At 44.5% G+C, this 23,142-nt stretch overlaps 1 protein-coding gene across 1 annotated transcript in view; it reads right to left on the reverse strand.

The window, feature by feature from the left end:
• The window catches only part of LOC147712037 (VPS10 domain-containing receptor SorCS1-like), a 2,945,658-nt gene that overhangs the window by 590,055 nt on the left and 2,332,461 nt on the right, over positions 1 to 23,142 (reverse strand). The window contains exon 16 of the mRNA XM_086922756.1: positions 16,669 to 16,799. Within this exon, the coding sequence (XP_086778882.1) occupies positions 16,669 to 16,799 (131 nt within the window). The remainder of the gene's footprint in view (positions 1 to 16,668; positions 16,800 to 23,142) is intronic.

Consider the following 23,142-nt stretch of genomic DNA (forward strand, 5'->3'; position numbering starts at 1 on the left):
TTCTATGCATCATGTGTGAAACTTCTTATTGTTCTATGATCTACAAAGTGCTATTTCTAACAGTATTTCTAGTTCTAAAAGTGTTGATATTGACAGTGGCCCATGTGGCCCTGTCCTGTAAAAAATCCCTTGTGAATATTGCCCGTGCCAGTTGGCACAATGTATATTGTGTGATTACTATCTGATGTGTTTTGACAATACAAAAGTTATTTTTATATAACCTTGTGTGGAGTTCCTTTTGTGGTGTGCCTAGGATGTTGTTGCCCATGTGTGCGTGCGCAAATGCTTTACACATTGCCTCCGGGATAAGTCTGTCTGCTCGTGCCAAGCTACCAAGGGGGTGAGCAGGGGTTATCTTGGCGTGTGACTCCCTTGCCCTGACTAGAATGGTGGTTTCTGCCTAGCTTTGGCGTCAGCCTTAGCCAACCAGAAATAGCCAGTTCTAACACTGATCCATGCACACAAGGCTCTACACAACCTCTGGTCCATCACCTCACTTCTGGAATTCCAAATGGCTCTCAGTACCTGGCTGTTCTAATAAGCCTCCAGGGCCTGAAAGTGCCTGGTCATCGGTTGATTAGGTGCGCTTTATAAATCCTGGTTGATTGATGCCCAAAAAACAAGGTAAAATTAACTACTCCACAATCGTCAATTAACATTTTCCCAGTAACGCCACAGAATAAAGTACAGAAAAATATACAAATGTCATGTACAACTGTTAACTGCAACACATGTGGTGACATCTTATCTGATGACAAAAAAACATGATTCTAGCCTGCCTGTGTAGCCTGGCTGCTGCGGCTTTTAAACCTGCAGATCGAACTTTCAAATAATCATAAAGAACCCCACTTTAACATATGTCACACCTAAGTAGGCATTTTAGTCCACAATGTAGGATGCCTAGCATTTAAAAGTGAAACATGGAAGAATTTAGTGGATGTATGTACTTACAAGAACTAGCCCCAAAAAGTTATTTTCAATGCAATGGGTTTTAGTTACTGCTATAAGAAAGGTTGAAGTTTGGAGCAAAACACTATTTCTGCTAACTCTGGTTTGAGATAAGTTACAAAAATGATTTAACCACTATTTTTAATATTTATTAAAAATCCAATTCACTGGTGTAATCAGATTTTTTACAAAAAAAATAAACTATGCATTTGCCAAACCTTCAGTAGGCTAATTAGCTTAAGCCTGCATGCAGGGAACCCCTATCAGTAGTTCACCTTAATGAGACAATGGCTTAGGCATTCTGGCAGGAATGCATGGGTCTAAGAAAAAGAACTCCTCTCTGCTCATAAAGTGCAGCTGGGGAAGGTTCAGGAACTTACTTAACTTAAAAAGAACCACGGATCTTAGATAGGTGTAAATAAAGAGAAGCCTTTTCCCCCTGTGTCGCCTGTAGCCAGCTTGGCACCACCCCAGTGTAAAGAGGAGATGGTCCCAGGACAAGTTTGGTAGGATTGAGTAGGAGGGGATTTCTCTTGTCCCTAAACACACCCCTCAGAATAGTTTACAGAAAGGCAAACTGGTTTTGTGGTGCAGAAGTGGGAAGGAAAACTGGAAACATTTTCCTCATAGGTTAAGGAGTCACCCAACTCACTGGCTAGTCAATCTTACAAAAGTTGCACCTTATCCCCTCACATCAGACACATCTAGACCTGAGAAAGAAAAGAAGTGGACTGAAGATGCTCTCTGTAACCTGTGTGGAGACTGAAGGTGCTGGATCTGGTCCCAGTCATATCCAGGTCTTAGAAGTAAACTCCAAGGGACAGTTGGCTGATCACTTGTGAGGTTACAGTGACATCCAAAGCTACAAGAGCTACTTTTCCTTGAGTGGCCAGTAGCAACTGCACCTGAACTGGACCCTGCTAGTGGCCTTGGCCAGGCTTCATTCTGTCTGCTAGTTGCTGTCCCTGAGATCCTGGGAGCCTTAATAGAGACTCATGGGAAATGCTCCAGAATGTCTGAAACGCTGGGGCTTAGGACCTTTTCAATGACATCCAGTCTTTCGGTGGGACCTTGATGCAAAGGTGTCTGGCTTCTCGATGACTTCAGATACTGCTTGCAGGTTTGTCCAGCTGGAGGAATTTTAACTCCACAAATTATGCTAAGTTCAAAGGCTGAATTTCTGATTGCACAAAGGTGTGAAAGTATTCGACCGACAAGAGGACTTTAGAGAGCATGACATTTTCATTCTCACACTTGGAACTTTTCCTGACAAAACTAACTGTTTAGTTGGAACATTGCCGTATGGCTATCCCACTTCAGGAAGACTTTGCAAAACACACCTAGCAGCCTTCCCCACTGGAGGATAATAGAATACAATACAATAGAAGAGGCTAAAGTGGCTAAATGGGATGCTGTTACTTCTGTGCAACACAATGAGCTGCCATCTAAAAACACTAGAGGTGAGACAAAGAAGCCTCAGGATTATCTAAAGGTGGGTATGGTGGCAAATCAACCCCCTCATGAAAAAGGAGCCAGACAGTGTGTAAGGTGGCCAAAGGTAGCCCATTCCGGTATTGGGTAATGTCAAAGGGTGAGGTAAAGGCATTAATATCATGTTGATCTACTGCCTCACTGGATTCTTACAATCTCACCAAGATGCAGAAGCAAGGCTCTGCAGAACCATCTTCTTAAATCTCTAGCAGCCCAGAAAGATTGGCCCCATTTGAGTCTAGACTTTACTCACCAGTCAATGCCCCGGTAGCCTGCTCTCCATCAGCAGCTATATCTGATCCATTCGTATTGGACAATGAGCAGGAGCAAATGCTACTTACTATGTTGCAGATGCTTCAGGCTTAGCGTGCAGAAGCACAGCAGCATTATGCACAAGTTTGAGTGGAAAATGCAACTATTTGGCGTTCGCTGGCTGAAGTTAATAGTAATGTATCAGCTCTTTCTACAGTGGTGCTAGAACTTCAGCAAGGGTTTCGGATATAGAAAATACAAGATTATCAGTCAGAATGGCTATAGAGGGTTATGATCGCCATCTGAACTTAATGCAACTTAAAACTGAGGATTTGGAAAATCAACAGAGGTGGAATAACTTGCGTGTATTTGGCATAATGGAAGGGAAAATAGGGGGATGATGTGCATCAGTTCATTGTGCAGCTTTCAGGTTAGCATTTACAGAACTGTCTGTTTGGGACATGGACTCTCAAATTCATGTCCCATCGGAATTTATTGGCTTCCGATGAGGGGGAACAGCATTTACAATGCAACTTTTACCACGCACTACCTTTACCACGCAACTTTTACAACGCAAGTCGTTACAACAACTTGCGCTGGGGGGCGCTGTAGGATAGGGAATGGTTTAATTTACTATCCAAAACCTTCCCTACTATCCACGGGGACTGGAGTTGGAATAGTAAATTAAACTATTCACTATCCAGCGCCCCCCAACGCAAGTCGTTGTAACGACTTGCGTTGTAAAAGTTGCGTGGTAAAGGCATGCGTTGTAAAAGCATGCGTAATATCAACATACATCCTCCTATGAGACACCCGGCTAAGCCCAAAACTTATGAGACCAGCAGTAGGGCAGCAAATCATTATCCTATCTTGATCTATTTTGGCAATTTTCAGTTAAGGAAGGCCATTTTTATCAAAGCTCACCCAGCCGCCCCTCTAATGGTAGATTCCACATCGATGCAAAACCAAAGGGGAAACAGGTCCCAGGATGCTGGTTTCCGGTCCAGGGAAGACATGGCTTGGCAGTTCAGGATGGAATGTTCCCATGAGGCACAGGGTCAGACTGATTTGCATATGGCCATGTCGGACCTGGTGTGTCGGAGTGAGCTAAAGAATGATGATGGATTAAACCCAAATCAGTTGACTGGGGGTGAGTGTTTGCAATGTTCAACACTCTATCCATCATCCCCTTTGGTTTTGCTTTGTTCGCGCTAAGTTTGCAGGGTATGCCCAGTCGTGGGTCCCTTGCTCACTTTGCCACTGGATTCAAGCTAGCCTGGCTTATGACGGCAGATTAGCCAGAAACCGGTCCCAAGATGCTTGTTTCTGATCCAGGGAAGACATGGCTTGGCAGCTCCGGCTGGACTGTTCCCATGAGGCACAGAGTCAGACTGATTTGTATATGGCCATGTCTGAACTGGGGTGGCAGAGTGAGCTAAAGAATGATGATGGATTAAACCCAGATCAGTTGACTGGGGGTGAGTGCTTGCAATGTTCAATTCCTTCCATCATCCCCTTTGGTTTTGCTAGATTTTACATCGATATCAGTTTGGTCAGATTTCTGTAAACTTACAATGCATAGGCCCCGGGAGCTGAGGCAAATTATAGATCCATTTAAGACTGCTGGGATTCAGGTTTTCCTGCAGGAACCTGCTAGGTTCAAGGTTAAGGCGGGCCAAAGGTGCTTATGTCCTACAGAGAAGGGCGCGGCACACATTTGGTCTAGCATGAGGGAGTTGAATTATTTAGAATCTTTGTGGTTGTCTTTCCTCTCTCATGACGGGGATTTTATTTTTCTTTGCTTTTGGTTTTTGCTCTCTTTTCTCTTAGATATTGACTTCCTCCTCTCTTTGTCCCCATCCTTGTGACTCTACAATATATGAGGGGTACAGTCAGTGTTGGGTGATGCGGGAGGTAAGTTTTCAGGGCTGTCAGGCCATTGACAGTGTTGGGTATGGGTTGAGTCTGCCAGCCAGAGCTTAGGGGAAGGTGGCACTTCAGGGGGGAGGTGTGGGCCTTTCGGAGTGTAAAATAAGTCAAAGTGATCATCATTATTACTTTATGGTGTATTCTCTTTTTAAACTGTGAAGTGAAGGTCTTTTTTGGATTCGGATGAATGGACAATGGACGAAAATGTGGGGTCTTATCAGTTGGTACAGTTATGTGTTTATGTTGGAATGTTTCTGGTTTAAATGTATCTAGCAATCGCCAATTAGAAAGCAAGGAAATTAAAATTAATAAGCCCCATTTAGTATCACTCACTGAGACGCATTTAGCTTATGAAGACAGACTATTACTTAGGCAGCTTGGATACAATATAATTGCTTGCACATCTCAGTCCGTCTGCATCAAGGGGATAGCTATATTGATAGATAAATCACTTGATTATAAGGTGCTAAAAACTATTGTGGATCCCAGGAGCGGTTGGATGATTGTGCAGCTATCATTGTATGGTTCTAAATATTTGTTTTGTACAGTACATGGGTCTAATTTCAATGAACCAGATATGATAGATGGATTATCATTAGAACTATTGGAATGGAAGGCTGAGCTTTTAGTTATGGGAGACTTTAATTGTACATTGAACTATACTCTAGACTAGCAACCAATGGACTTCTCCTCAAATGGTGAAAGTTAAGGCCTCTACCCTTGAATTGGTGCACTTGAATTGTCTAAGGGACACATGGAGGGCATTAAATACAACTGAGCCAGGATACATTTATGACTCTGTGCTGCAAAAACACCACTCCAGGATTGATATGGCTTTGTTAGTGACAATTTGCTGCAAGCTACTAACACGGAAGTGTGTACCAGAGTCACCTCGGCTCATAAACCTATATTGCTATTTTGCCACTTACAGACGGCAAGAAGTCAGAGATGCCCATTCTCCTTCCCTTTCCATTTACTTATAAAAATAGAATATGATCTGTTTGTTGCAAATAGTCTGTCAGAGTTTGTTTAAATTAATAAGGTCACGGTTTCTCCATTGGCTGTATGGGAAGCAATGAAGGCCTTTATTAGGGGTATTACACAGCAGTTATTTCCCCACAAAAACAGAAATAAATAAATCAATATGCAGGCACTCTGTAAGTCAGCTATACAATTAGAACTCTTACGTACTAGTGAAGTCAGGAGGGGGGCATGAGCAACAGATATATTTTTCTCTGATTGAAAAGTGATAAAACTTGGGGAGGGTATTCAAGGAGAAGATTGCGGCTACTTACAACAGGCAACATTCTCTTTAATACGAGTAGGGGGAGTAGGTTGGGCACTTGTTGGTACATCATATTGTGGATAGGAAATCTAAGAGTCGCATTAATGCTATTAAAGGTGAGAGTGGTCTACTACATATGCACTCACAAGCCATTGTGTGGCAATTTTCTGCTTCTTATCAGAGTCTTTACGGTCAATCTGATGTATATGATTAGACAGGTATTGGGTGTCATCTACAGGGTTGTGCTCTCCCAGTGCTGGATGAGATGCAGGTTTTGGCTCTTCAGGAAGAGATTACTCGTAGCAAAATCAACAAAGCTTTGTCTGCGTTACCTTCTGGCAATGTGGCAGGAGATGATACAATACTGCTTGAGTTTTATAAAACTTTCAAGAATATTATTATTGACTCTCTTGATCAACGTTATTCAATTTATAGGGGCAAGCCTGGATTTTCCCTGCTTTTTGAATATGACGAATATCGCCATTTTTGCAAAGAAAGTTAGGTCGCCAGAGGAACATGGCTCGTACGACCCTACATCATGCATCAATGCTGTCTCCAACATTTTTGCAAAAATCTTAGCAACCAGACTTGCTCTTCTGATGTTGGGGTTAGTATCTAGCCAGCAGCATGGGTTTATCTTGGGGAGGGATACTATGGATCATGTCAACACCATAATTTCTGCATTCGATGGTGCAGAGAAATCTGGCTTCAACATGGGAATGATACTGTTAGACGCTGAAAAGACGTTCGACCATGTCATGTGGGAGTGCCTCTTGGCAAAATTGATGGCCTTTGACCTGAATGGTTTATTTTATAAATGGGTACAGGCTTTATATAAGACCTCTAGTGCTCAATTGGCCTATGCAGGGTTATTATATACTCCTTTTAGGATTTATTGTGGCATCCAACAGGGGTGCCCACTTTAACCTTTACTATTCGCTATATATCGTGAGCTGTATCTGCGTTCTTTGTATTTAAATGGTCATATTCAGCCTAATATATCAGGGGTATGTGAACTTAAAATCAAAGCTTATGCCGAAGATGTGGCAGTCTATTCCTCTAATCCTTCAGCTGCCTTGGAATATATTAAAGACCAAGCCAATAAATGTGGTATCTTTTCTTGGTATAAGCTGAATGTAAGTAAAACACAAATTCTTCTTAACTTTTGTCCAGAAATATCAATTCAGATTACGCCATAGGTGGAATAAGTAGTTAAGCTAAATTAATAGCCTCTTTTGCAGTTTGTCATAAAGAATTTATAAAAATTTACCCATCAGCATTGTCAAGCAATGTAATATTTTTAAAATTAATGTTTTACCTAAATTCTTATATCTCTTTCGTGCAGTTCCCCTATGCGTTCCACATTCCTTTTTAAACAGCTAGGGGGCACCATTAGCAGCTTTATATGGGCCTGTAGGCAGGCACAGCATACAATATGGTTAACCAAGTTTCCTTACAACAAAGGAGGGTTTCTGCTCCCTGATTTTAAGCTTTATTTCTGGGCTACCTTTGCTGGACGCTTTTGCAATCTGTTGACAGTTGGTAATCAAGATTGCACAGCTATCTGTTATCGCTTTATGCTTGGACGGGATAGCAGACTGTTCTTAAACAGATTGGGAGATCCCAACTATTTCAAAATTTTTCGTTTTAAGGTTATTAAAGATATTGTTTAGATATGGCGTGAGATCTCATCCAAATATCCTCTACCACTTATGCCTTATGGGATAACCCAATGATCACGGATATTTTCCTTGATTCAAATGGCAAAATTTGGGCTAGCTATGCGGTTCATCGATAAAGAGACCTCTATGATTTAAATGGGTTTTGAACATTCAAAGGGTTGCAAACATCATATGACCTCCCCCATCAGTTATTTTTTGAATTCTCACAGACGAGGGACTATATTTTGCTGAGTCGCAGGATTATTACTGCAGTTGTAAGTTGTGGCTTACTTCTCGGTCTCTATAGCGCATCTAAGAAGTCACTAATAAGCCCCATCTATCAAAGCTATGGTCAATATAGAAGATAGCCCTACACTTGCTTTTAAATGGTGTAATCTCCTCTCTGAGGACATAGTCCCTTCTGAAATTTTGGCTGCATTAGAAACTGTAGAGGGGTTCAGTACGCTCTATCAATATAACAATTTAAAACTTTACATATGTTATATTACACCCCCGGCAGAATACCAGAGTGGACTGGGAATGATAGTGGGGATAAGACCAAGAGTCCTAAATGCGGATTTGTGGACACAAATATTTTAGATATGTTTGTTACTTGCCCAAAACTGGGCGAGTTTTGGGAAGCTGTGAAACAGTTTTGACTATGACCCACAGTTCAAACACAAAGAGATTATGCTAGGGTATAAAGTTGAAGCATACCTGTGATTAAAACGACTGTTATCTATCACTATTGTGCTGGCCAGGCTTCGTATTGCTAGGGCATTGATATCTTTGTCACCTCCCGGGTAGCTGAGTGGTGGGCAACTATGAGTCAAATGTATGAGAACGAACACGCACTGGCTAAGTCTAGGGGATTTTGTTATATTAAAAAATGTGAACGTATATGGGGTAGGTTTAGTTTGGATCTGCACGGTGATCTACATTCTCTTTTTACCTCAAACTAGTTTGTCTGTACAATTTCACTGTTTGTGTTTTTATATTAAGGCCTTGGTTTGGTTTACTTTGAAAAGCTGTGATATAGCCAGATCTACTTGTTGTCTGTATCCAGGCTTACTCTATTATCTGTTTAATGTTGTTTGTTATTTGTCATCCTGAATACGTGAAATGCAATTGTATGTAAAAATAGACGGTAACTCTGTGCCTAATGTATTTAATATACATGTGATTTGAATGAGAAGATCCAAGATCATGTTTGACATTATATGGCAATAGAAAATGTTTTTTTAAGGTATTGCTGAACACTTTATACAGTTTTTCTTACATTAACCCTGTCTGCTTTGTACCATAGCTAACCGTGATTGACTACAGTTTTATTTATTAACGATGTGTGCTGTCAAGATGTTGGACCTATTACTTGGTAAGGACTTGCATTCCCCCTAATAATAAACCATTTTCTTACACCAACCATAAACTAAGGGGATGACCTTTTTTCTCTGACCAGGGTGGCACCCCTCTGAGAAGGTTCTTTGACATTTGATCCCATTCAATCTCCTTTTTGAGTTCAGAAAGAAGGTTCAGACATGTTGAACGCTCTGCTTCAACCGGATTCCATTTACTCTGGAGTGGGCCCTATAAGGAACCCTTTTTCAGCCTACCACAGAGAACTAGAAATATACAGATGGTCAACAAAGTAAAAGAATTCAATTAAATGCCAAACTGCATAGGTACAGAAGAGGGCACATTTATGTAATGGGGCTAGCTCTCTTAGGAGATGAAAAGCTCTCTCCTAAAAGTATTTCAATATGTCCCAGATCAAGTGAATATGCAAATTGGTACAAAAGACATTTTCTTTGCCTTCTGCCAAACCCTAAGCCTCTGTAGGACAGTGCAATAAGTATAGGACACAGCTGCTTCATTTTACTTGCGGAATTGCCCACTTCAAGCAAATTGTCGAGGTGTGGAAATACGTGCACATCTTGCTTTCTTAAATGAGAGATAATGCCTGCCATTCCTTTGGTGAAGACCCTTGTTGTTGGGGTAATTCTGAAATGCAAACTAACCCTAGGCATAGCAGGTGTAGAGCCTCTTCGCGCATTTCTACGGAGTCTGAAAAAAACACCATGGAAATATGCTACACTACTTCTCCCCCGCTAATTCTTTAAAAATTAAAAAAGAGGAGGCGTGGCCGAGATGGCGGCGAGAGCAGACGTGTAACTTCGCTGCTCCCGCCGACGGCCTTTCTACAGCACCGGTCCCTGCACTCCGGGGCCTTCCTGCCGGCTCCGTGAGTGGTCGGGACTGCGGGAGAAGAGGAGCGATAACACAAAAAGGGCGCTCCACTTGGTGGAACGGGCCTCCAGGCTGCTGGGAGAGTTCACGATGCTGGCGATTGATGTGGAGAAGGCCTTCGACCGTGTCCACTGGCCGTATCTGGAACAGGTGCTCATCAAGGCAGGGCTAGGCGTGAAATTCCGTACGTGGATTCTGAATTGCTATACCTTCCCCACAGCGGCGGTTCGGGTTAATGGCTGCTCTTCGCCCACATTCCCCATTGAACGTGGAACTCGGCAGGCGTGCCCACTCTCACCCCTGCTTTTCACGCTATATATGGAACCCTGGCGCAGGCCATGCGATCGCATCCGACCATTAAAGGGATCTAGTTCAGGGCTTATATTCACACGATCAGCTTATACGTTGATGACGTCTTGCTTTCCTTTGCCTCCCCTGCGACATCCTTGCTGGCCGGAGCGGCCATCCTGGATGCGTTTGCAAAGGCTTCTGGCTTTAAGGTTAACTTGACGAAGTCAGTCGCCCTTGACCTTTCTCTGGAGGCGCAAACGCGGGCCTCACTAGAAGCTCAGTTCCCCTTCCAGTGGGCGGATGGCGCAGTCCCCTACCTGGGCATACAATTGGCGGCCACGCTACCGGACACGGTGCGTTTCAACTACGCTAACCTTAGTCGCACTATCCGCGTGGAGGTCGGGCGGTGGCAGCACCTCCCCCTCTCGTGGCTGGGCCGAGTGGCGGCAGTGAAGATGACGATCCTCCCGCAAGTTCTATACGTTTTTCGGGCTCTCCCGCTTCGTCCCCCGGAGGGATGGATTCGCCGCACACAATCAGAACTGGCTCAGTTTGTGTGGAACGGGAAACGACCCAGGCTCAAGCTGAGGCTGGCGATGCTTCCCCCGGAGAGCGGAGGCCTGGGTCTTCCGGATTTACGACTCTATTACCAGGCAACCCAACTCAGGACCCTAGTGGAATGGAGCAAATGGGAATCAGAGCGCCATTGGTTGTTCCAAGACCAAGCAGTAGCGCGGCGCCCACTCCAGGAGGTGCCTTTTTTATGCCGACAACACCGGCCCCCTAATTTATACGCCTCCTTCATCACGAGGGTACCGCTAGAGGTCTGAGATCGAACCTGCCTCCTGCATGACCTGACAACCTTCCTGTCTCCCCTCACACCCCTGATGGAGAATCCTGACTTCGGTCCGGGTAGGGATGTCCAGGCTTTTGCACGGTGGCGCCCAGCAGGATGCCGGTGCCTCTTTCACATGTATTCAGGTGAGGGAGTGATGCCTTTCGAGGAGTTCCGGAAGACCTATGACCTCCCGGAAACCGAGCGTCTTAGGTATCTACAGGTCCGGCACTGGGCGCTTCACCCCCTGATTCGTGGGGACGCGACACGCAAGCTCAGCAAATATGAATACTGGCTTCTTTCACGCACCACAGATAAGCGACTCATCTCAGACATATATCGACTCCTCCTGGACAGATACTCGCGCGTTTATAATGCAGGACGGGCAAGATGGGAAAGGGAACTGGGGCGGACTCTACGCAACAAAGAATGGGAGGACATTTATTATCGCGCCCGACACTCGGCCTACCACATGGGACTGACCGACACATTTACCAAACTAGTAACCTATTGGTATTACACACCAGAGCGCTTGCACGAGATGGGCCAAATGGGGGATGCACTCTGCTGGAGGGCTGCGGGGAAAGGGGCACCCTGACACACCTTCTGTGGGATTGCAGTCATATACAGGGTTATTGGAAACTGATTCTGGATGAAGTCGATGCCCACTTTGAGACGGAGATCCCGCGATTTCCGGCCTATGTCCTATAGGGGCTCCCTAATGCTCTAACCTATTTATTTTATTTATTTTGGAATTTTATATAGCGCATGGCATTACGCACACCGGCGTGTCCCCGCGCTGAGAGAGAGAGTGAGGAAGCAGAAAACAGGGAGATTACATCAGAGCTGAGCAAAAAAGATGAGTTTTAAGAGCTCTGCAGAACTTTGCTTCAGAAGGTTCAAGGCGCATCTCCTTCGGAAGCGTGTTCCAGCTCTTGGCCGCTAGTAGCCTGAAGGATCTGCCTCCCATTCTGGCTTTATGAATTTTGGGAATTACTAGTAGCCCGGTACCAGAGGATCTAAGCCTGCGTCCTGGACTATAGGGAGTAATAGGCATTGAAGGGGATTGGGTGCCTTGCCATTGATGATACGATGGCAGACGCATAGTGCTTTAAAAGTAATCCTCCCCTTTACCGGAAGCCAATGGAGGGATTTCAAAGCAATTCTAGAGGCAGTTCTTCTTGGAAGCCTCAGCACCAGCCGGGCTGTGGCATTTTGAAGTACCTGGAGGCGATTGAGACTTTTTGCTGTTATTCCCAGATAGAGGAGGTTGGAATAGTCCAATCTTGATGTAACCAGGGCATGCACAAGAGTCTGTCTGGCACCGACAGGAAGTAGGTCCAGGATATTTCGTAGTCTCTTGAGTATGCCGAAGCACATCCCGACTACACGATCGATCTGGGGAGCAAATGTCAGGGCAGAGTCAAACATTACCCCAAGATTTTTCGCCTGTTGGCTAGGTACTGGAGTGGAGCCCAGGCACGCAGGCCACCATGCCGAGGACCACACGTCCGGACCACCCCCTACCACGAGCACTTCAGTTTTGGACCCATTCAGCTTCAGGCAGTTGTCAGACATCCAGGAAGCAAGCTCCTGCATGCAAGCACTGAAGCTGACTGCCGCAACATCCGGTGCTCGTGACAGTGAGATGACCAGTTGTGTGTCATCGGCATATGACACTAGTTGGACTCCGTGGCTTTCCACCATTGTAGCCAGCGGGGAAGCATAAAGGTTAAACAGGGTGGGGCTCAGGGCAGAGCCCTGAGGCACTCCTTGATCAAGATTGAACAAGCGGGAGTAATGTTCACCCTGTCTGACCTGAAAGCCCCGGTCAGTGAGGAATGATTGAATCCATCTCAGCGCCGACCCCGTGACTCCACTTTTGTTTAGACACTGTAGCAGAGTATAATGTGCCACAGTGTCAAACGCTGCGCTTAGGTCGAGTAGAATGAGGGCCATAGTTTGACCCTCATCTACTCCTTGCCTGATGGTCTCTGTGGCCATAAGCAGCGCAGATTCAGTGGAATGGCGGGACCGGAAGCCAAACTGAGTAGGATGAAGCAGATTGGCCTGCTCAACAAATGCCATAAGTTGGAGGTTTGCCACCTTTTCTGCCACTTTGGCCAAATACGGGAGGAGTGAAATGGGACGTAGATTTTCCAGCCTGTCCCAACTAAGATTGGTTTTTTTTTGAAGGGGGCTCGTAGGGCTCGGTTGGTAGCGATAGCGCTGGGCTCCGCAGTGCAGGTCTGTTAGCCCTGTGGCGAACCACGCAAGTCCCCACTCTTCAGAACTGGCTGTGGCAACTCTGGTCTGTCCTTGGTATGGAAAGACTTTCTTTGGTAAAAGTGGGGGAAGGGGCGAAATATGCGGAGCTGTGGCAGCCCTTTCTATCTCTGCTAGCCACTGAATTTCGAGAAGTGACCTGTCCTAGGTATTTAAGGTTGCGCCGCTTGTCACATGTGAATGACGAATCAGGTTGAGTGTGTGGGGGATAAGTATGGTGTTGGAAGAAGGATCCGGAGGGTGGGAGTGGGGTGGGGGATTGGGGAATAGGTTGGGGGGATAGGTTAAAGTTTGGTGTTTTTCCTTTTGTGGCTCCATGAGCGCTGGTCAACCTCTGCTAGTTGAGCTCGTAGCTCCCAAGGACTACAAGACATTGTGACTTTTGCGTATGGGGGAGCTCTGCGGATATCGCCTAACATTGGACGCATTGTTATCTGTAAGAGAACCTGATATATCCCAGCTGTATGTAAGAGCCCTTTTTTTTGTTTTAGTTTCTTTTTTTCGCAAATAAAGAGATTTCATACTAAAAATTAAAAAAGAAGGCACTTCCCTATGTGTCTGCCGCCTCCCCTGCTTGGTCGCTCTCCTTCCTGCTCCTTGCGTCCTTCTTTAATGAAAAACTCCTATGTTGTATGTCTTGCGCCTGTGCACTTACACATCGTACAGCGTAGTGTTTCTTTAATTGCAGTATGACACGAGGAGCAGGAACGAGAGCGGCCAGGCAGGGGAGGCAGCAGACACACAGGTAAGTGCCTTCTTTTTAATTTTTTATGATTTTGGGAGGGGGAGGGAGCAGCTAACTCAGCTCTGCCACAGAGGTGGAGTTTTGTCTACCTCCACGTCCGCAAAGGAGCGCGGAGTAGGCAAATCTCCGCAAACTCCGCTGGCGCAGCGGAGTTACCCGCCCAGGGTTAATGCAAACCAGTCAATTCATAAGGCCACAGGTTAAGTACTGTAAGGAATGGTGTTGCTGGTTGATGGGGGTGTGAGCAGAATCCACAATCCTTGTAGGGATGATGCACAAGCCAACCCTAATTTAACCTGTACTACCCCCTCTGGAAGCTTGACACAGAGCAGGCAGGCTTAACTTAGAGGCATAGGGGCAATGTGTAAAGTATTTGAGCAGCACTTCAAACAGTAATAAGGTCAAAAACACCAAACAAAAAGAATTATACTGCTAAGTAGGAAAATGGAGTTACAGCTAATTAAAAATACAATGCCAAAATGACAAAACTCCAATCAGTATAACAAGAGAAATGCAAGGTTAAAGATTTCAGTGAAAATAGCTCCAAAAAGCACAAAGCCTAAACTATGAATATCTGATGACACCAGACCGGGACAAAGGAACAGGATCAGGCTGACTGCGATGGAGCATGGGCCAGCCTCAGAGAATCAGGAAGGCCTGCTGAACAGAGTACCTTAAATACTGGTTTGTGGAGCGTTTAGAGGGTCCGTGTTAAATAAGTGTTGCACAGCCAAATAGATGTGTTGGTTCGGAGATGTGGCTAGACTGCGATGTGCGTACTGTGCCATCCATGAGGGGCTTGAAATGCAAAGTAGGGCCTCTAGGATTCATAGTGCAGTCGGGGTGATGCAACGGTTGCAAATAGCGGTGAGGCTGCACTGATGAGTTCAGTGTGGTCAAAGAGGCTGTCGTCGACGAAGGATGCAAGTGTCTGGACAAAGCAAGCATAGCACAGCGTTGGTTCCATTGAGGTGGCAGGCTGTGATAATGTGTGGGTCTTTGAGACAGTGGAGATACATAAAGCAGCTGCAATATGCCAGTTCGGCTCTGGGCTGTGTCATTCATTTTGAGGAGATGCGTTGGTTCCACTGGATCCACAGAGGCTGACACAATACCTTAGACCCAGATCCATGGGTCCAGGACTGGGGTGGCACCACTTGGTGAGGTAGACTCACCAAGTGAAGAACGAAAAGAAAGTTTTGGGCCTGGTAAAAGGTTTATTTTACCAGATCAGAAGGGGAGTTTAATTGTGCACACAGAGGTTGCAATGGCAGACTTGAGACATGTTTAAAGCGTTACTTAAGTGGGTGACACAATCAGTGCTGCAGGCCTCTAGTAGTATTTAATTTACAGGCCCTGGGTGCCCCTTTACTGTGGTCTTTCAAATAAATGAAGGATGCCAATTGGGTATAAGTAAACTTTACCATGGTTTAAGGAGGGAGCACAAACACTTTAGCATTGGTTAGCATTGGGAAAGTGTGCAGAATACTGAGACCAGCAAAAATAAAATCAGCAAAACAGGAGAGTGGAAGGCAACATGTTAAGGGCAAACCATGCCACGGATGTCTGGTCTAACAATTATGGTACTGTGGACAAAACACTTTGGAACGAGTAGTGGGCTCTTTGCATAAATGTTACTACTTTCTCCAAATACACAAATCATGGATTTACAGTCATGGCCAACGTCTACAGGGTGGGTCATGCATGTGCCGGAGAAACAAGTTCTCCCTTCTTAATGAGGATTTCATTATGCAGTTGCTTCCATGCACCACACGAATGTGGTCAGCTCTCACTTTTATCATGTCTGTGCACCATGGATCTCTATCAACGTTGGTGGGGAAAAACACAATGGCTTACCGCCTGAAATTTGTTATTTTTTCACTACTCAATTATAGTGTCTAAATATGCAAGAGCTTTGTCAACAGGATGTAGTTCTTCATGTTTACATTCATGTGTAGCACATACAGCATATTTACAAGCTCAAACATGCTTTTTGAATATAACACTGTGCATAATGTACTGTTTTCACAAAGAGTTGGTACATTTCACACCTGTAGACTGGAAATGTTATTGCAAATCTGGGTCATAGACCCTCACATCACAGCATTGATGTCCCCATCGAACAGCATATGAAAAGCCTCTATTAGACATTGTTTGAAAAACCCTGGCCCACGTCCAAGCCTGTTGCCCTTTCCACAGTATTAAAAGGGCTGATTATTTTATAGAATGCCAGAGGAGCTCCCTGCCTTCTGACACCCGCTGCCAGAACGCATATTGCATCCTCACTTGGGGTACATTTCCTGCTACACGTGGAATGTACCACATTACTTCCCATATCCAATAAACACGAAGACTATATAAGAAACACTCAAATTTATGCATCTGGGTGTTAATGCCTAGCAGGGCACTCAATTGATTTGGCTTTGTAAATAGGGGAGAGAATGAACATTACTTGTTGTCATTGACATGGCTGAAGTAGACTGTGGTCCTATCACTCAGGTGTGGTATGTAACTTGAGAAGCCCAGGGTCCCCAGTTTTTACTTCCTCATGCAGCCCTTACAGATCGGGTATCCTTACTAGTCACACACACCAGAATGCAGAGAAAGGCAGTTCGACCCTCGCTATTCAGCTCAGAATGTCAGCCTGTAGTCAACTATGTCACATTGATCGCAAATAACTTCAAATGCAGTAGCTCACCATTCAAAGTCTGCCTCGGTGCACACGCAGGGTTCCGAAGACATAGCACTGGCATATTTTCCCTGCATGCACTTCTTTTCTGATCTGCGCTTCTTGTACGTCCTTCTGGCTCCCATTATACAGGCTTCTCCCTGAAATAGAAAACAGACTATCACAAAACCAAAGCTTTGCATTCCGTTTCACAAGAAAAAAAAGATTTCTTTTAAAGTTTTTAACAAAATGTATTGAAATATAAATGAAAGAAATAGAAACGTGATAACGTTTTACAATATGAAGAAGTAACCGTATGTTAAATACATTGAGTTTTCTACAGAATTGCATAATAAAACATAAAGCTTAAGTGTCAAAAGAGAAAGTAGTTTTGAGTTGGTAAGGTAGCGCAGCATGCTCACCAAACCCACAAGGCAGACAACGCTGCCTCGGGCTTTCAGCCTTGGATGGTCAATAAATGAGTACAGTGAGGGAAACATATAAAATATTACTAGCAAGCAAAAGAGAGTTTGTACCAGCATATGGAAATACCTGTGTTCTTTCTATATATCAAGTCTAAGCCATATCTACGATTAGCCTAAATGTAAACACATTCCTTACTTTTCACTGCTTCCAGATAGCCAATGCTTACGATGAAGTTGGAATAGTTTTCAGTGCGCTTCTAACTGGTATAAACATAATTATGTCCATCCTTTGTAAATGATGTCTAGCCGAGACATGTTCCTTGCACATGGCTTGATTGGAAATGAGAGCTGTGTTTTCTAAAGAGCAACAAATCCATTATTTGTGCGGGGTGCACATCTAGTCTTAAGTAGCTACAAGAGATGATACACAAAGTAGAGAGGAACAGCGCGTGCGTTTAGAGGACTCCTTTCCAGGAACTCTTTTCAATGTACTACAAAGACGCACAAAAGGGCACTGAGAGGTTTTTCCATTTACCATGAGAATAAAATAATGTGTGATGTTTTCTAAAGTTTAAGCTTTTATCTCCCAGGCATTTTTGGAATGAAGTCACATAAGAATAAAATAGCACTCATATTTAGCAGTACACGGCTAAATTATATTTGAAAAATGCCATTAAATTTAAGTGAATGCAGCTTTTACCTAGTGCACCATAACCTATCATTCCTTTCAATTTCTATCTCTCTTTTCACATGCCCTGCTTTATTTTATTCATCTTGCTCAAAGTGTAACCCAATTTATTTTTCTCCTTCTTCCCCACACCATCTTCATAATTTACATTTCTTTTTCTAATGCCTTGCGCCTTGATGCCCCTTGGGGCTAAGTTTTGCGCGGTATAAAAACGCCATTCATTCATTCATTCATTCCTCTTCCTATGGTCTCTTAATCTTCCCAAACTCTCCTACGTCACATGCTTTTGCAAATCCTCTCTTTTTTTGGTCTCTCCCTCTTTCTTATTCTTCCTCTCGTCCATGAGACATACTTCTGTGCGTCCATGCATGCTTATGTATGTATTTGAAAAATGCCATGTTTCCCAGTGTGCGCCCTGTTATTTGTTCTCTTGTGTTTTGACCTCTGTTATACGAGTCAGCTGCAAATATCTTGTTGACTGTGTGTGAAATGACAACCCCTGACTGAATTGAATCCTCTTCTGCCGCTGGCGTGCTGTGAGAGGGCAGAACGCTAGCATGAAAAGGTCTAAAGGCGACCCCGTTATAAATATGAGTCCCTGTGGAACTCGGTAGTAAGAGCAGAGCACAGTTTAGGAACCCATGATAATTCACCTCATAAGGCTAGCACTGCAATGCTTTTGCCTACTCAACAGCGGCAGATCCTCCGCTGTGGTGGAGGAGCATGGCCCCCCTTGTCAGCATCCTCAAAAACGTACAAAATATAATGATATACAACAGGTTTCGACCCCGTTTTATAAGCGTTTTATTTTTCTTCTAATTGTGCAGAGTCTAGAGGGCAGGGAATGACAAGCACTGAGGGGGAGTGATAGATGCACTGCCTTCAGTGCACATGAGGGTTTGGCCGGCTGTCTCAGGAGGACCAAACCCACATGCGCACTGAAGGTGTCTGCAACCCGAGCTGCGTTGCCGGGATAGCAGGCACAGGCTCCCAGTCTTCCTGGTAGGGTGACCAACTGGCATTGGTGCAAATTCAGGACGGTGAGAGTAAAAATTCAGGACAAAGGGTCAAAATTCAGGACACAAATTCAGGACAGGAGGTCAAAATTCAGGACAAAACTTCAGGACAATTGGATACGTTTTACAGACACATCAGAGGTCGCGCAATAGTATATAAGTAAGCCCAGCCATATCCAAACATATTCAACCATTTGCAAACCTATCCATCATGTATCCTTCCATCTATCATTTCACTCATCCATCCCTTCATTCATCCTTTCACTCATCTATCCATTATCCATCCATCCACTGTTTCACCCTATCCATCTGTAGACTCATCCATCCACGCTTCTACCCATCCATCCATCCATTCACTCATCCATCCAGCCATTTACCCTTTCACCCATCCAGCCATCCTTCCATCCACCCAGTCACTCATCCTTCCACACTTTCAGTCATCCATCCTCCCTTTCTCTCTCCATCGACCCTTTCACTTAGCAATCCTTCCTTCCATCCATCCACCCACCCGCCCATCTACTCATCCACTCATGAATCCATCCATTGACCCTTTCACTCATCCATCCTTTCTCTCATCCATTTATCCTTTCACTCCTTCACTCATCTATTCATCCTTTTGGCCATCTACCTTCCTTTTCACTCACTCACATCCATCCTTACATCCACCCTTTCGCTCATCTGTCCATCCATTCACCCTTGCACTTATCAGTTCATCAATCCATCCATCCATCATTTCACTCATGCATCCACCCATTCACTCACTCAGCATCCACCTTTTCGCTCATCCATCCTTTCACTCATCCATCCACCCTTTTACCCACCCAGCTACCCTTCCACCCATACATCCAGCTATTTACCGTCTCTCTTCCATACTTCCACTCACTCACTCATCTATCCATCCATCCTCTCATTATCCATGTATTCAATCTTTCATTCATCCATTCACCCTTTCACTAATTCATCCAGCCATCCCTTTACTTGCTCACTCGCCCACCTTTTCATATTAATTTTGAGCTGAGCCTTTTTGAGAAGAGGCCCATCAAGAACTTCACCCTCGCTGCAGGAGCCATTCCAGGACTGGGACATAAGCCACTCAGGGTGGAGACATGATCCACCACAGGGGGGGACAGGAGCCATCACTGGGGGGGGGGGAGGGGGCAGGAGCCATCACAGGAGGGGGAACAGGATCCACCAGGGTGGGCACAGGGGTGGGCATGCAGTATTCTGGTATCATCTTGGTCTCTTCCAGGGTGGGGTAGGGCTCTTCACCCCATCCTGGACAAGACAATGAAGACAGGCTCTCAGTCCAAAATGTTAGTTTTGCCATCCCCCACTGTGATGTGCAGTACTTACAGGAGATACTCCAAGAGAACTGATTTTACTGATTGTCCTCCATACTTTGTCAATCAGTGTGGGTGCGATTGTGCCATTTCTTTATTTTCTTACAATATAGACTGCATGTTTGAAGAATCGAGGTTTGCTTACAATCTAGTGACAGTAATTTTGCTCTGTGAAGAGAACCACGTGCTGCCTCGGTGTAATCTGGGCCGGTTCTAGGATGTTTGGGGCCCTGGGCAGAAATGGAATGTGTGAAGCCCCTCTAAATTGCGAAGACATGGCGTATTCAGGGCTGTTTGCATCTGAATAGATGCCCCTGCTCCGAAGCTGCTGCCCCTCCTCTTAGACACCTTCGAGCACCTCTTAACAGCTCATCAAGGGCTGGAGCTGTGAGGGTTGCCACCCCGCTGTGCCTCTCCAATGCTGCTGGTATCTGAGCTTTTGTACTGCCTCGGGGTCTGTTACACCCGACCTCAGCATCAGAGTCAGGAAGGGAGGTGGGTGGAAGCTGCGCCGGCTTTAGGGTAGTGCGACCGGTGCCCGGTTAAAATTACGGACAAACGGCCGAAATTACGGACTGTCCGTGAAATTTACGAACGGTTGGTCACCCTACTTCCTGGATGCCATATCGAGGCAGCGTAGGAAAATCTTGATGCTGCTCTCAAGCTTTGAGTGCAGTGACAGAATTGGCAGCGGGGGGGCGGGGGGGGGGGGGGGGGTCCTGGGGGCCTTTCTGCATAAGAGAAAAGCGCGATGCGGCTGAAGCTAAATTCTTCATTTTTATTATGTCTTTTTTTTCGTCCTAGTCCACCCCCACCACCCTGCGCTGACACCAGCCACCACTATTTCTCAATGGCCTGTACAGAAACCAGTAATCAAAGAGACACAGTTATAAGTACACCTTGGAGCAGCTGATGATTCAGAATGTGTACAAAATGTGTGTGCAGTGTCAAAGCATGCAAATCTCTAATTTACAGGACTATAAAAGAGTGTTTTAAAATGCAGAAAAGTTAGTCTTCAAGACAGAAAAGTCTTTCCGAATCCTTTTAATCCTTTTAACAGCAAATAGAGGTCATGGCAGGAGCATCCCCTTCCTGTTTCAGATTCAGAATGCTATGTATTAATGGTGTGTGATCACAACTGCAGTCACAAACCACTGATCAGTTACCAACCCAGGAGATGCGGATGGTTGGTAAGAGAAGTTGCGGACATTTTTGAAAGGACAGCTGATTATGTAGATGCCACATGTAGTAGGGGCGGACAAGAGGAGATTTTTAGTGGCTGAGTCTTTGGTGGGTCAGTGTGCATTTTCGAGATTGAGGTTTTCCACGTGCTTACTATATACAGCCTATGCCTTGCCCTGTGTCCACATTGCACACAGATTAAGTCCCATGCCCCAAGTGCTATGCAAAGCGCATATTAATCTGTGCGCCTAGTAACCTATGCTTTTCCTTAGCCTAGACCTTGTGTGCAATTTGAGCAAAGTATCACATGCTCCAATACCATCTGCACAGTAGGTATCGCTGTAACACTAGCTCTGCAGAATTAATTTCTTTTCACCCTAAGGATTCCTGGATGTTTTAAAAATATGAATATCTACAAACATTTATATCAGGTAAATTCAAGAATCTGTGAGGGAAACCTGTAAACATAATACGCTATCACGATATAATCATTCTTAAAAGGCCTAAAATATACTTTTGAATGTTCGGTGGGCAACGTTACAAAAAAAAAGATTGACTCTTATCTACAAAGTCTCAATTTGTGAATTGAGAGTGGCAACCCAATCCATAAAACCGCATTTGTGTGTGTATGGACCAACCTTTTAAAAAATGGCAATTCCCAACCTTTAAATACTTGCAAAATTCGTCCTAAAAAAGGTTAATGTAACGGTGTTACCAGGATGGGAGCAGATGTAGAATGCTACCATAAGCTGTATAAGTGTAGGGAAAGAGATTTTGCCACCACAAAGAAATACGCATGTTCCCTGTGGAGAAAAATCTGCATGATTAAGTATCTAGAAATATTGGGGATGTTCTGGAAAAAAACAGCCGATCAAATCGAACCACATGTAGAAGAAATCTTATAGGAGTAGATTTAGGATTTTAATTAAACAGGGCTTAATTTAGAAATAATCTCTTTGGATGTGAAGCAGGCAAACACAACACAGTGATGATAAGAACAGGAAAAGCAAAGTCTTTTCCTGTTGTGCAGAAACATTGTCAGTAAAACTTACATTAGTATGAAAGGTGCAGTGGATTTGAAGTTGGCACCTAACTGGTCAATAGTTAAAACGTTTAGGAGCTTTTGCTGGGTGCTGGTTAGGCATGTTGTTAGACCTGTCAACCCCGAGGGTGGTCTCCCCTCCAACAGTTTGCCTTCCTCCTCCATTTTTCTGACCTCGTTTTTGCTGGTCTTTGGACTCTGAGCACTTTGCCACTGCTAACCAGGGCAAAAGTGCTCTCTCCTCGAAACATGGTACTATTGGCTGATCCCCAACTGACATTAATTTACTTCTAAGTCCCCAGTAAAGTAGAAATACCTGTGCCCGGGACCTGTAAATTAAATGCTACTAGTGGATCTGCAACACTGATTTTGCCACCCACTTAAGAATCCCTTTAAACATGTCTCAGGCCCTGCCATTCCAGAGCCTGTGTGTGCAGTTTTAATCCGCCATCTCAACCTGGTAAAATAATCCCTGTTTCAGTCCTAAACCTTCCTTTTTAATAGACATCACCCCTAGGGAAGGCACTGGACAATCAGAGGGCAGGGAGGAATGTATTTCAAAAGTTTTATATGTTCTGGTAGTGAAAAACCATTAAATAAATTTTTCACTACGGCAAGGCCCAATTCTTCTATAAGGTAACATTGGAGTTGCCTTAATATATTTTATGTGTAACTTCTGAATGGTGAGAGATAACAGGATCATGTTTGGTGTCTCTGGAATCTCAATTTAGAATCCTAACTTATGACAGGAACTTATTTTAAATTGCAATTCTGAAAATTGAACTTCTGGAAAGCTGGTATTTTCTTGCCT

Source organism: Lissotriton vulgaris, chromosome 5 (assembly GCF_964263255.1).
Source record: "Lissotriton vulgaris chromosome 5, aLisVul1.2, whole genome shotgun sequence".
Lineage (NCBI taxonomy): Eukaryota > Metazoa > Chordata > Amphibia > Caudata > Salamandridae > Lissotriton > Lissotriton vulgaris.